Source organism: Prosopis cineraria, unplaced genomic scaffold (genome assembly GCF_029017545.1).
Source record: "Prosopis cineraria cultivar Desert tree isolate PC_DT_omini unplaced genomic scaffold, ASM2901754v1 PC1, whole genome shotgun sequence".
Classification (NCBI taxonomy): Eukaryota; Viridiplantae; Streptophyta; class Magnoliopsida; order Fabales; family Fabaceae; genus Prosopis; species Prosopis cineraria.
This window is the reverse complement of record NW_026555332.1, coordinates 45,202,274-45,214,954: the sequence shown is the minus strand read 5'-3', so window position 1 is coordinate 45,214,954 and position 12,681 is coordinate 45,202,274. Positions and strand designations below refer to the sequence as shown.

General features: G+C 32.5%; 1 protein-coding gene across 3 annotated transcripts; it reads right to left on the bottom strand.

Annotated features, from left to right (window-relative positions):
• Positions 1-1,178: 1,178 nt before the first annotated feature.
• LOC129298983 (uncharacterized) lies at positions 1,179-6,384 on the bottom strand. 3 transcript variants are annotated; one of them, XM_054939009.1, is made up of 9 exons: positions 5,949-6,384; positions 4,442-4,642; positions 3,829-3,951; positions 3,658-3,746; positions 3,068-3,173; positions 2,602-2,699; positions 2,181-2,309; positions 1,990-2,073; positions 1,179-1,612 (listed from the first exon to the last, which is right to left on the bottom strand). In XM_054939009.1, the coding sequence occupies exons 1-9, from the start codon at positions 5,998-6,000 to the stop codon at positions 1,598-1,600; spliced, it is 897 nt and encodes a 298-aa protein (XP_054794984.1). In that variant the 5' UTR covers positions 6,001-6,384; the 3' UTR covers positions 1,179-1,597. The 3 variants fall into 3 exon arrangements, with proteins under 3 accessions (XP_054794984.1, XP_054793726.1, XP_054794332.1); XM_054937751.1 differs by having other exon boundaries at positions 2,181-2,435; positions 5,949-6,376; XM_054938357.1 differs by having other exon boundaries at positions 2,181-2,435; positions 4,442-4,620; positions 5,949-6,069.
• Between the last annotated feature and the right edge of the window lie 6,297 nt (positions 6,385-12,681).

The window sequence follows — 12,681 nt, the reverse complement described above, 5'->3', positions numbered from 1 at the left end:
TGTAACTATGAACATAATATAATTTAGGATTGATTAGGGTGAGGGGTAAATTAGTAAATAAAAGTTTTTGTGATATAAATTTTAATTTAAAAATAAGTTTCTAGCATCTTTTTAGAATATTCCTAACAAAGTTATTAAATTGGATTAAATTGTATGTTTTTAAAATTAAGGGGAGGTCTGTATAATTAAGATAATACAGAATGATGGTTAGAGTTTTTTACTCTAAAGGTTATTACTTTATTTTTTTTTTATACTTCAAAAAAGAGAGAGTGTGTGTGTGTAAACAATTTATATGTCTGAAATCCTTAGAAGGTGCATAATTGATATAGTATTTTCTAACTCAAGTCGATCGAGTATTTTTATATTCTATACCAATGCAAGTTGTTTATAAGCCCATTATATATGTGTGGTGTGTCCCTTTATCAGTTGAAAACACAGGCAAAAGTTCATAGGAGGCAAGAGGTCTGGTCTAATCCCATTTTTATGCTTACAAATGTCTTCGTTAGTTTCTTTTTAATCAAAAATACAATGGATAAAATGATAGTAACATACTTCCAACCAAATATAAAATTCAAAATTGAATCATTAAAATTTAATTTAATATCAATTATTTTTATACATTTTAACACTAAATCAATAGATGCTCACCCTACTCAAGCAAAAGTCAACACAATGGAAGGAAGAAGATTATGGCTAAAATTGTTATTTTATCTGTACACTCTTTGACCACGCTAACAGTTGAAAGTAGTACAAGTAACATTTTATACACTCAATTTTGACACCAAAAAAAAAAAAAACATTTTATATGTTCAGTAACCATTCTGAAGTGAAGCTTTTTGTAACTGGCTTAGTGCCTCTGATAATAACCGAAGCGTATAAAGGGTGAGAATAGTATTCTTCATGAAGGACATTTTTACATAATCATTAACTACACAATGAAAATCAAAGAATGCTTTATATTTTAAAATATTTTATTTTAAAAATTGTTTTATAATTTTGAATGGAAAAAATATATGAATAGCTAAGAAAGCTGTATGATACAGACAATTTAGTGGGGACCAGGGACACGCTCATGAGTTCATTTTTAAAGCATTTTCTTGGTAGAACGAATGAATAAAACAACTAAAGTTTGGTAGTAAAATATACGTCTTTTAGAAAGAACAACAACTACAAAAACATAAAAATATCTATATATTTATAATTATAAATAATAAAGAAATTCCAGCAATCCCCAGTATTCACGAGCCATTAATAATGCAACTCATTTCTTGACATTTACACTACACTAGCTGTCTAAAGAATGGGGAAGCAAATAATCTTTTTATGGTGACAACAAAATAATGCCCTATTGTACAATACAAAAGTTCCAATTCCCTACTGCAAGTTCATCTGGCACTCAAGTCATGATTGGCGTCCCCCAAAAAAGGCGTCAAATAACAAAAGAATAGGGGTAAGGGGCTGCTAGCTTTACAAGAGAAAAACATTAGCCTAACAACCAAAACCTGAAGAATTTCACACACCAAAGAAAATATAAAATTAGAGAGAGAGAGAGAGAGAGAGAGATTCAGTATCCACTGCTGCCACCAGAAATCTCCTCTCATGCCTTCTTGGTCTGCATGAACAAACAATTGTTACAAAATCTCATATCTCTTCTCTGAAATGGACACATAAAAGAATGTCATTGAGACTGAGAATATAGAAAGTAGGGCAGTAAACGAGTAACACATGTTTCGAATTATAGATTACTAGTTTCACTGCCTTTGATCTGAATCTTCTAATCTTCCAACTCTATCTAGCAACTAGCATAGTTTTAGACACCCACCTCTCCCCACGAACAAAAAAACAAAAGACAAAGGAAGGTTTATTTTAAGATCGGAAGGTAACATATGATCCATCAAATCATTTCAGTTACTTAAATCCTACCCTGCTTCTCCTAAACAAACAAGAAAGCATGCATCTAAAACCACGAAAGACAATAATGGAACTTACCTTGCTCAGGTACTTTTTCTGAATTTTCAAAGCCTCAGTACATGCTTTTTTAGCGTCAAGATTTGATGTTATGTCACCCAAGATCTGGACAGAATGGTTAATGTAAGATCCATGCAGAAACAAGAGTAAATGACTAATGCATATTTCAAACTATAAATACATGCATCCATGCGGGGGGTGGAAAGAGAGACCTTAACAACATCATCTACACCCTTAGCCTCCTTTAAAATCTGCCTATTCTTCACTTCAAGAACACTAGCAACAAGAAAAACAGCTAGTGCACTTTGCTGCTCAGTATTGCCCGTCCTCAAGTTCTTCCTCTGAAATTTGCCATATTGCTTCAACAACTTGCCACTTACTACAGGTGCGTTTTCACTTGTTTGGGCAATTTCTGGCTTTTCATATAATGAAAATATGTTTGGGTTGTATTCCATGGCCCACATCAACTGTAAACAATCTATATTATGTCTTAAAATGAGCTTCTTAATTTGTAGCTTGTACAGACTCCAAGCTATCATTTTCATTAAAAAATAATCAAGGAACCAAAAAAGCATAGCTACTCAATTTTTCTCAAGGAGCCCATATAGGCTGGGGATATCGATTCCTCCTTACCTCCCAAAGATAAAGAGCATCTGCAAATGAAAATTCTCTGCGGAAAAGAACCATCAGCATGCGAAATGCAAAGAGATACTCCCCAGCATCTAAATCATCTGCAAAACAAATATATACAAGTTTATGAGCTATTTTTGAGGAGTTCATACAGATGTAATGTTTCTCTATGAACTTAGATAGATTTAAGGATGGGAGGGATAAACAAGCAACCACTCCTTTATAGTGAGGACCCTAACTGCTATAGCCATTAGAACACACATTTGCAAGATGGTGCATGGTTTTCTGTTATCAAGGAAGAACCTCAAAATGTGATTGTCAAAAAGAATTTCCCATCAACATCGACTATCTCAAAAGCATGTTTACACTTTTGGAACATTTGACTTTGATTCTAGTCAAAATGATAATTTTGAAACCAGAAAATATTAATCATGACACATTAGAAGCTGCCCATACATATTTCCCATACCAAGATGTTGGTGAAGCTTGGGATCAACAATTTTAATAATCTGGGAGAGCGTACTCAACTGAGATTGCACCCCCATCGAACTTGCACTAGTCCTGAAATTCTCTCTCTGTAATGCAAAAACAGCATGAGTATGAACTCATCACAAAAACTCATTATCCAGGGACAAACATTTAGTCCTTGTACAAATGAAAACAAGTGCAATAACCGATAGCCAGAAAGAAACTGAAACCAATTTAGAGAAACCCCATTCTCCTTCTCCCAATTTTATCTTTGGGACACTTTGTTGACAAGTTGTGATTTTAACCCTAGTTACAAAGAAGTTTCAGACTGTTCCATGAACTAAATTGAGAGGCTTTTCTCTAGAGGACCAAATTTAAAGGTGAGTAATCTTTATGTTCTAAATCGTTAATTGACTCAAATACCTTTTTTTTTTTTTTGTGAACAACTGACTCAAATACTTATTATTAATATTTGTGGTCCATAGTGTGGCGACTTTCTCAGTGTAATATTGACCACCTAAACATCAAACATCCAAAGGTGACACTCTCAGGCAAAAATAGCATAGCATAATCACAATATATCTGGCATACCAGCCTTCGCATAGCACGCTCAAAGCACCAAAAGGAATCTGCCTCATCCTCAAGAAGTATCACCATAGGTGAGCATATGTCATTCATTCCTGCAACAGAAATAATAACTGGAAATGTCTCAAACTGATGATACTTCAATTTGACAATAAAGGACAAAAATTAGTAATTCACCTTGCACATAGCCAATATCATCATCCAACCAGGTATAAATTGACAGAACATCCCATAGTTTTGCCTGGTTAGTTTCACTCTCATAGAACACAAGAGCTCGATCTGTTCTTACGACATCCAGACCTACAAAAATAATTATTTAACAGCATGGATGGTTGCTGAAAGAAGAGGCAAACATTTCTGCAGCAAAAACCAACGGCATAAACCCATGCAGCTAGCATATCCTTGTGATGCTAATGCACTGTGAATATTAATGGACTGGCTGTCAGCACCTCAAGAACTTAGGCAAAAGCCATTCAATATCCTTGATCTCATTATATTACATAAATATGCAATTGGTCTGTTACACTCAATCCTCACTATTGTGTTAACAAGTGATCATATGGTGGCATATATCAAATGTTACAAGCTTGCTGCCATGCATGTGCAATCCTCATATTTGAATTTAAAATTAATATTTAGGGTGCTTTTCCTCTTCATGGGGAACATTCATTAACTAACCAGTTTAAAGAAGGCCAAAGACCATGCCGCAAAAGTTGTAGGACAAACTAAACCCCAACAGAATGGATATATCTACAAAGCATTTAACGAATATGGAGCAGTATATACATACCAATCTGATGTAATGTCTGCACCCACTGCAGAACCTTCTTATCTGAAAGCGGTATGCCTATCAAAGAATCATCTGTTGGCTGGCCATCGTCACCGATGAGAGGTCTTGTGATGAATTTTCCAGTACCAATAACTGGAACCATCCTTTGACATTCATCTTTCCATGTATTAAACTGTTGCCTGGATAATAATTTTAGACAAACTAATATTGTATTTAGTATTTCCAACCAAGGGCAGGGTGAGGGGGGTGGGACCAGCAGAATTGGGATTCAAAACCTGGCAAATTTGAAAGACCAGCTAACTTTTAGGGGGGAAAAGAAAAACATGGCCATATATGAAATTTAAGTTGCTAACTTGCTAAATGAAGAAAAACTGAAGACATGATAACCGTTAAGGTTCATGGGATGGGACAAAAGAATGGAGTTCAATAGAACTCAGCAGTAAATTCTGCACAACAAGAACTTCATTGAGTACTAAAATAGGATAGCTAAATTTAGAAGACCATATGAATCCGTGGAGTATTGTTACTCTCTTTACTTTATTTAAACAGATTTATGAGCTCAACAAGATATGTACGAGTGGGTAGCAACCACTATAAGAATGTCTAGTGGTAAAACAAAAGATTTTCCTACAAGAATTGGCTTACATCGAGGATCATCTTTGAGTTCTTATTTGTTTTGACCTAATCCTAGATGTTTTAATTGAGTATATTTAAGAGAAAATCCCTAAATGCATGCCTTTCGCAAATGGTATAGTTCTTATTATGGAGATAAGAAAAGAGAGATTAACTGTAAACTTGAATTATGAAAGAGGACAATGAAGTCAAAAGGTTTCCACCTAAGTACAAGTAAGATGGAATATTTGCATTGTAATTTTAATAAAAAGTCAATCAGTAGTAATTTAAAAGTGAAATTGGAAGATCAAATTATACCTTAAGTGAAAAAATTTAAATATTTGGGAGCTACTATTCAACATGATTGGGGAATTCATGGAAATATTGCACATAAGATACAAGGTAGGTACTTTGATTAAAAAAAAGCTAAAGGACTTATTTGCAATCGTAACATACCTAATAAACTTAAAGGAAAGTTTTATTAAACTACTATAAGACTAGCTATGCTAAAGAGTAGTAAATGTTGGGTTTTAATGGGACAGTAAGAGTATAAAGTTAGAATAGCAAAGATGAGAATGTTGAGATAGACGTGTAGGTGTACATGTAAAGATAAAATTCAAAATAATCACACATGAAAAAAAAGTGGGTGTAGCACTTATTGAAGAGAAAATGATAAAAAATCATTTGAGATTATTTGAATATGTACAAAAAAGATCACATGAGGAACTAGTGAGGAGAGTGGAAACAGATAATTTCAAACCCTATTAAGAGGGCCAAAAAGAACACTTGTGGAAGTTGTTGATCAAGTCCTCTTAATTAATAACATTCTTAAAAGCTTGGTAAATAACAAAGCACGATAGCATTATACAATCCATGTTGTTATTGTAAGATATACCTCCTTTGCTCCTTAAGTTGATTCCGTTCTTCAAACGTGCTGTTAGGATCATAACAGCCTAACAAGAACTCCCACACTACCCTTTAATTGAAGGATGTATGCCCTGCACAATTTACAAAAATAGAAATGAACATAAATTAAAGAGCGCACATATTTGAAAGAATAAAGCATGAAAAAAAGTAAAATACAAATTTTTTAACATGAAAAAAGAGCACCAGCGGTCCAGTTGCAAAATAAAATACACATCGGATTGTCATCATAAATCACATTATTGCGTGAAAGATACAGGGGAAATGGTTCAATAAAAAACATTTAACCAAGTACACTTTGGGAATTTACAATAACCCATTATTTTCAGTTCTTACTAACATTTCTATTCTGTTTCTCATTAACTAACAAAAGTTGTCATAGTCCTCCTAACTAACAGAACAGACTTATTATAGAAATCAACACGCAACAACTATTCTACAGTGATATTGTATCCCTATCATAGAGAACAGTATCATAACAGATAAAAAAGGTGGAAACATTTACATTGATATGCATTCAAATTTCAAACATAGGAAAGGGTCAGCATGGAGTTGCTGGCTCATTCACATATTTGTGGCAAAGCCACACAGATACACACATACAGAATAGCAACTATAAGAATGTCATTACATATGCAGGGATGGGTGCTAGTTCAATAAGAACCCCTGCATATTTTGAAAAAGAAAAATAACCTTCAATCAACTAACTCTTGTTGCTTTTCACCAGTGAACTATGAGAAAGAGACTCAAGTTTAAGTGGAGTGGCCATATCAAGATATACTTAAATGCAAGCCATTGTGATGGAAACATCACTGTAAGTGAGGAAAGAGAGACATCATGAATTCAACAGTTGAGTGAAGATTGGCTGAGCGGGCAATTTCCATGGACCCACTGTAGTTTTTCAAAAGGATAACAATTAATGAGTGCATGGCAGTGATTATGGTACATTTGTCCACTAAATCCCTTTCTGATGCAGAGAAATGTTCTGAAAGGGCATTTCCAAAGACATCGTCAATATATATATATAATATTATCTATAATAAAATCACTAATCACTTTAAATCTGGCAAGGTTTAATGGAACCAAATTATACTGTCAACCCTGAAACTAAGATCTAAATTGCAAAGAGGTAAATAAAGTAGAGATTAAATGTGTTCATGTATCAGATTCCTTACAGAAGGAAAAATGGAAGAAAAAGAGATAAATCATATTTTTTTCCTTAAAATAATGATAATAAAGTGGGACTTAACTGCAACATTAATAACCCAGCCACCCAGCACACAAGAGAGTGAGGAAGGCTGAGAACATATATAAGAGACTTATCTCTTCTAGTTTAGCTTAAGAGCAGCAATTGGGCGCCATTACTACAGACAGAATAATCAGATTCAGATCACTTCATCCAATTTGTGTTACATAAATAATCTCATATCATGTTGAGATAATTGCAAACAAATCTACCATGACTAAACTTGAATCCAACGCATGTTCACGCATTCATAATATACAATTCCATAAGGACACAGTCGTCTAAATCTGAACAGCATTAAAAGATTACCCCCGTTGGATTCGTCTAAGCACTTTGGCAATATCCAAATGACCATCTTGAGTGAATGATGCATGCCATCTTCTTTCACTTAGAGTTTTGCCAGCCTGCGGAAATAGAGAGCACCAAAAGATTGATCACGAGATAATGCTGAAAAATTAAATTAAAAAAATCAACCCACTCGTGTATGTCTGTGATAGTAATGATGAAAAATAAGCATAATTTTTCTCCGAAAACATTGCAAGGTTTTAATGAACGACTCCCTGTTGGATCTTACCAATGCATCAGTTCAGTTCCTTATCACATTGTATGGGGAAAACCTTCCACATAGCCATAATTAATATGCTTTTTCAAACAACTAATATTGACAAGTCACGATAGAGAAAACTAGAAAGTAGAAAAATGCACCCTTGGTTTAAAATGAGTCTTCGGAACGTCAGCTTTACATTCTGGTCGGATGGGATAGAAGGCATCCAACTCAGTTGTCCCATCTCCCTTGGAATTTCCAAACATTCCCAAACAAAAACAAGTATCAAAGTGCTGTACGCGACCGGAGGTCTGGGATTCGTCGCATCTCGCCAGTTGCTAGGACTTAATGTTTAAATCGCTGCCAAGTGAACAATCCTACCTCAATACATAAAACAAAATAACCAATCTCAATGTTAATGACATCTTTCCAGGAACACAACTCGCATAGTTTCCTTGAAGTCACTCGCAACGGAAAAAAACAAAAATCCAATGCTCCAAAAAATCATTTTCGACCACCCTTTCCCTGAAATCTACGAATTTTGTTATCAAATCTTCATCTGTTAGCGAGATTAACAGAAAATAGGTCCAGCCAATCTGAGTCTGAATATTAACCCAGTGTTTAAGTACGGAGAAAAGATGACATGTTCAAGTATCCAATCAAAGGAAAAAGAAAAAAAGAAAAAAAGAAAAGGGCCAAGACAGAATGAATTAATTACCTTCCCAGTTCTCAGTTCTCAAACGATCATGGAAATTCATATAATTTCAGACCCAAAGCTGAGCAGATTGCAAAATTTCTAGCGGTGCACTGAATCTCTGAGTTATTGAAATGATAATTCCATAATAGTCAATGCCATCCGTCGCGTAAAGCGCTTCGGAAGGTAGGAATGTTGGAGAGTTTGTAGGAAGCAAAAAGAGCAAGTCGAAAATGATGCTACGGAAGACAATCGAGGGAAATCATTTGAATGAGTTGGCCAGAGAAAATACACCATGCGGTTGATGCAAACGATTTTCTTTTCTTTTCGCCCGATGAACTGATGCAAACGATTTATTCAAGCTTCTTCGATATTTTACCTCATCCAATGTAAAATTAAATATTTATTGATGATTATTGACGAACTATTTTAAATTTTAATTTTAATTACGTTAGGTTTTGGCCAAAAAAAAAAATCATGCGGGGTTTGTTTAGGCTAATCGGGTCAATTATTTTAGAAATTCCCCGCCCTATACTTATTTTGAAAAGTGTCCTGAACTTGAACATTTGTAAGTGAGACAATTTTTTTAAGAAAAAATAATAAAATTTTTAAAATATATAAATAATAATTTAATTTTTTAAAATGTCATAATTTTTCTATACTTTTTAAAAACTTTTATATCATTAATAAATTTATATAAATTATCAAATTATTTTTATTAAAAATGAATAATTATAACTTTTTTTATATATTCGTAATTTTTCTTTTCATATTCGTAATAATGAAATAATAAATCATAGCTTTACACATTAAATTTTTTATTTAAATTGTATTATTATAAATATAGAAAAAAAATTGTGAATCATTATTTTTTAACAAGAGTAATTAATAATTTATATAAATTTATTAATAATAAAAAATATTTTAAAAATTTTAAGAGAATTATATCATTTTAAAGAATAATTTTTTTCCTCTACGCTTTTTTTTAAAAGAGCAAAATTGGCCTTTTATTGGTGTCTCATTTATTCTCCTGTTTAGTGCTGACTTGACATCCAATGTGTGAGCTTTACCCTATGATGTGGCAACCCTATGTATTTTAACATTTAGGTGTGAAAACTGAAGAGCCGTGCTTGCTCTTATTTTCTTTGTTCTTCTTTCTTCTTCTCCCTCGAATTCCAACAACACCCAACTCTTGTCTTGGCTTAAACAAATCTATTTTTAAAAAATAAAAATAAAAACATGTCAACTTTGGAGCATTTATGTTCTTGGATTTCTGACGGAAAGCTAAAGAATTATCAAGAAATTAAAGCCAATGAGTCCTGATTTATGCTACGACGGAAATAAAAGAAAAAATCTGAACAGGAGCTCGTATGTGTTTGACAAGGGTGGAAGTACGCTGGTTCTCCCTGGGTTTGTCCTTGTGATGTCTGCAAATGTATTGAGTCTTCGGCAACTACATCGCTTCGAATGATTACGATGACGATTTGAAAGTATGGGAATGGCTCTAGCAGTTCAATAAGAGAGGATTTCTAACGTGGAGGAGATGATAATAAGGCCAGGGACGGACATGGGGGTTAAGCAGTAAGCACCTTATGTGGCAAATTTTTGTGCAAAACTTACTTTGTGTTTTACTTGTAAAAAAATGTTAAAATTGATCTTTTTTCCTCCCCTATTAATTTTGCATGTTGGCCCCACCCCTAGACCGTTGTTTCTAAGTCAGGCCCTGGATGAGGGATGAACAAATTGCTTATTTCTACTCGGTCCCCAGGGTATCTTTCTGTCTCTAACTTCTCTCCCTGGTTTGCTCAAAAAAAAAAAAAAAAACTTCTCTTGCGTAGGATAGAAATTGAAATAAATATAAAGTGTTTTTGGATTTATGCCAAAAAGTTAAAGAATTATCAAGAATTAGTTCCAAGGTTGTTTATTCTGTACTAATAAAGTCTAGGACGAAAATCACAAAACTATCAGCCTTACGATTTATTTTTCCTTTTCCTAGGAAGTGATTGTCAGCCGGCTTAGAGATTATTGAAATTTTGTCGCAACAAACATTCTTTAGAAATGTGTAGCTGCACATAGGGCAATCAATATGTTTTAGTTTAGGATCAACTTTTGCGGGCTTGATGAATATCACTGGCTTCACCAAAGTACTTCATTTTTTGCTGAAGACTGCAATCTAAAATAGATTTTGCCCACAATTAACTCTTCGCTTGTCACTTTCTTCTCCCGTTTTCTTTAAGTCGCGTGTGTGTAATTTATTGGTGGAGAACTGGAGAGCCACGCCATTACAGGGGGAAAAAGCATAATGTATGCCGTGTCATAGAGTCAAAGAGGGTTAGAGCTTACATACTATATGCTAAGTCAGCATAAAACGAGAGAAAACGGCACATGAACATTAGGGCAATTTGTTTCATCCGAAAAATAGTTTAGCAAAAAAATGCCACACTTAAAAATCAAGATGCTCAATACTGCTTAAAAATAAATATAAAAGTAAAATTAAATCTTAACCCAACATAATGTAATGAATTTTGGGAGAGCAACAAATAAATCTCTTTAAATAGAAAAATAACAATTAGGTCTTATAAAATGTAATAATAATAGTGAGGCTCCAAGGGATTGCTTTAAAATTAAATTTTATGTGAAATTACTTCAGTGTCTCTCCCTTATTTAAAAGCTATGATTTTTAAATCATTTTAGTTATTGATGAAATAAAACTTATAAATATTTATATCAAACTTGTAATAATATAAACTTGGTTGGAATCTATTAATAGAAAGTTGTGATTTCTTAAATCATTTTACTTATTGGTGGAATCAATTTTTTGAATATTCATACCATGCTTATGAATAATACAATTAGTTGGACTTGTTGAATGAAGAAAATTGCTAATAAAAAGTTATAGTTTCCTAAATTATTTTAGTCATTAATAGTACCAAACTTGTGAATACTTATATCAAAATTTGGAACCATATAAAATTAGTTGTAGATAGATATTAAAGTAATTTCATAGAATGTTTAATCTAAAAAAAGTCCCCCAAAACCTCACATCATCATTACATTTTGTAGGATCAAATCATCATTTTTCTATTTAAAGGGATTTATGTATCATTCTCCTGTGATTTTTTTAGTTTTGGTTTTATAATTAATATGTTATCAATTCAGCTATTATTTTTAGTTTCAAAATTCAAAAATGATTATTTAATATTTTAATAGCATCGACAAAGATTAATATGGCTATATAAAGGATTGGTACCACATTGAATGTCAACCTAATCTTAAATTCGATCTCTTTTATTAAAAGGATTAATTAGAAATCTATAATCTAATCTTATCCAGTGATAACTTGAAAAGTAATAAAATCAGACTTGGTCTATAAGATTGAAAGATTAATTCTGTTAATCCAATACTCACTTAGCTATTTTTTTTTCTCTATGAAAGGAAATAATTCATTTTAACCTAATAAACTCATGAAGATAATAAAAATACTTATAGTCATAATAAAACTATACCAATTTTCAACAACAAAAAATATTTAATTACAGTCTAAATAATTTAAATTTATAATTTCAATAAAAACAAAACACCCAACAGAATTCAACAACATTACATTATAACAATTTAAAAACAAATTTAATAAATTTTCATGCAATCATCCCTTTAGCGTCAATCATACTTGAAGCATTTGTCAAAAATAAAATAATTATAATTATGTTAAATAAATTACTAGGACTAGATTGGACCACATGGTTTAGATACCTAATATCTTATTCAGTCTAATATGAAAAAATTGATTTTTTTTTAGCTTTTTAGGTCTTGAAAGACTTGTGTTTATACAAATCGAACATGATAAGACCATCTCGAGTCAAATTATGTTGGATCAAAGGACTTTTGCGCAAGCCCTAAAGATTAATATGCTTAGTTTTTGGGCAAAGATAAAGATTAACATGTTTAGTAATTGTAGCATTTTGGGCCAGAAAGTTTGCAACATTCCAACCATTTGGAGTTTAGTTTGAATAATGGTAACAAACATGTATAATTGTAAGGGTAAGCTTGGATTTCAATTAAAAAAAATTGATCATAGAAAAAATTGATTAACAAAATGCTATGATGTTTGGGATAATATTTTTTAAAATTGATTTTGATAATTGAAGATATTTAAATAATTTTTTAAATCACTACCGAGGCAAGGAAAGGAAAAATGCTCAAATGTTGAGAAATGAGAA